The 1765-nt window shown below is 38.1% G+C and overlaps 1 protein-coding gene across 1 annotated transcript in view; it reads right to left on the bottom strand.

Moving 5' to 3' along the window:
- The window catches only part of LOC106873412 (fibrillin-2), a 6567-nt gene that overhangs the window by 2688 nt on the left and 2114 nt on the right, over positions 1–1765 (bottom strand). Inside the window, exons 2-4 of the mRNA XM_014920767.2 lie at positions 1521–1610; positions 534–616; positions 27–146 (exon numbers count right to left, since the gene is read on the bottom strand). Of these exons, the coding sequence (XP_014776253.1) occupies positions 27–146; positions 534–616; positions 1521–1610 (293 nt within the window). The remainder of the gene's footprint in view (positions 1–26; positions 147–533; positions 617–1520; positions 1611–1765) is intronic.

Raw genomic sequence — 1765 nt, 5'->3', positions numbered from 1 at the left:
AAAATATAGTGAAATGACAAACTTACCCTTGCAGTAACGTCCCCCAACTAATTGGAAACCATGTCTACACATGCAGAAGTACGATCCGGGTGTGTTGATACATATATGGCTACAGACTCTTCCGGGACGTAAGCATTCGTTTATATCTATAAAAAGAAAAACAAATAAAGAATAAAATACGTTCTTGATTCAGGTAGAAAGAGAGAAATGTTAAGGAGAGGAATTTAATCAATAATTTATTGACCCCGTAAAGATGAAGATTGGAATCCACCTCAGCGGATTTTGAAATCAGAACCGAAAGAGATAAATACTCGATTAAATACTGCGAAGCAGCTTCTTTATTGACGCTCTACTGATTATGTCATCTTAGAGCAAAGGAATGACAATGGCTGCTCAAAGCCAGTCATTGCGGACGAACATCGTTCAGGTAAAAATAGATTAAACCGCAGGAAATGCAAAGTTATGTAACGGGAAAGTGGAATCCGTTGTGCATATAATAATTTCCTGCATCGTACTAAATCCATGTTTCTTACCTACGCATCTGCGAGTTCTCCGATCGTACCGAAATCCTCTGCAACATCTGCGACATGAACTCTGAACCATTCTGTAACGTATCCTGCGAAGTGAAAGAATGAGAGTTAAAGGGAACATATGAGAAGAGTGATTACAGCTACAGAGCGGCACATATATATATATATGTATGTGTGTGTGTATGTATATATATATATATACACACACACACACACACGCGCATGTATATACATGTATTGTTGTGTCTGGGGAGAGCCATTCTCTCTTTTAGTGCCTTATTATTTAACACACGCACTGGTAAAGTTTCCACTCATTTACTTGCTTATTTTCCCTAAAATCTGCGTTATGTCTTGCAACCTTTTCGATTGTCGTTGACTCCGTTCGTTAACCGAGCTGCGTTCTTTTTGTTTGTTTGTGCGCATGTGTGTGGGTCAATGTGCGTGTGCATACACATGTATGTATGTATGTATGTATGTATGTATGTATGTATGTATGTATGTATGTATGCATATAAGTGTGTGTATTCATGTATGTATGCATGTGTGTGTGTCTGCGTATGTAAATATATATATATATGTGCGTACGTTTGTATGTATGTATTCTGCATATTCATGTGTGTGTGTGTGTGTGAGTGTGTGTGCGTATGTGTGGGTTTTTGTGATTATGGTGAGTAGGAGTGTATGGGTGGGTGGGTGGTTTGCAAGATTCTACAGGGACCAGGAGATGAAGCGATGGGGACAGGAAGGCAGACCTCAACATTTGGATAAGTGGACGAACAACCTATCACGAGTTGGGGAAGATTGGAGGGATCCATAAACAGGGAAATAAACAAATGAAAGGGGTTTCAAAATGGCGGAAGAGGACAAAACTGCCATTCGTTTGGGTTTTACATTATTGTGAATACCTTTGTACGATTATTCTAAAAGTTTACCCTGTTTTGTTTTTTTTTAAGTAGTAAGAAGGAGGAAAAGAGGTGGCTTCGTATTTACCTGTATTTTCTGCACCTTCTTCGTCCACACGTGGACCAATACGATTGCCTATAGGTTACACGTTTGGGGCATCGGTAATAACACCATCCGCTGTGAAGAAAAATGAGAGATGCGATATATAAATATATATATATATATTCGTTTATATTTATATAAAGGGCATTATTATAGAAAAATAATAACGCCACACAGTGGACTTCTCAAAAAATAACCACTGTGTGGCGTTATTATTTTTCTATAATAAT

The sequence above is a fragment of the Octopus bimaculoides genome, chromosome 28 (assembly GCF_001194135.2).
Source record: "Octopus bimaculoides isolate UCB-OBI-ISO-001 chromosome 28, ASM119413v2, whole genome shotgun sequence".
Classification (NCBI taxonomy): Eukaryota; Metazoa; Mollusca; class Cephalopoda; order Octopoda; family Octopodidae; genus Octopus; species Octopus bimaculoides.
This window is presented reverse-complemented; position numbering and strand designations above follow the sequence as displayed.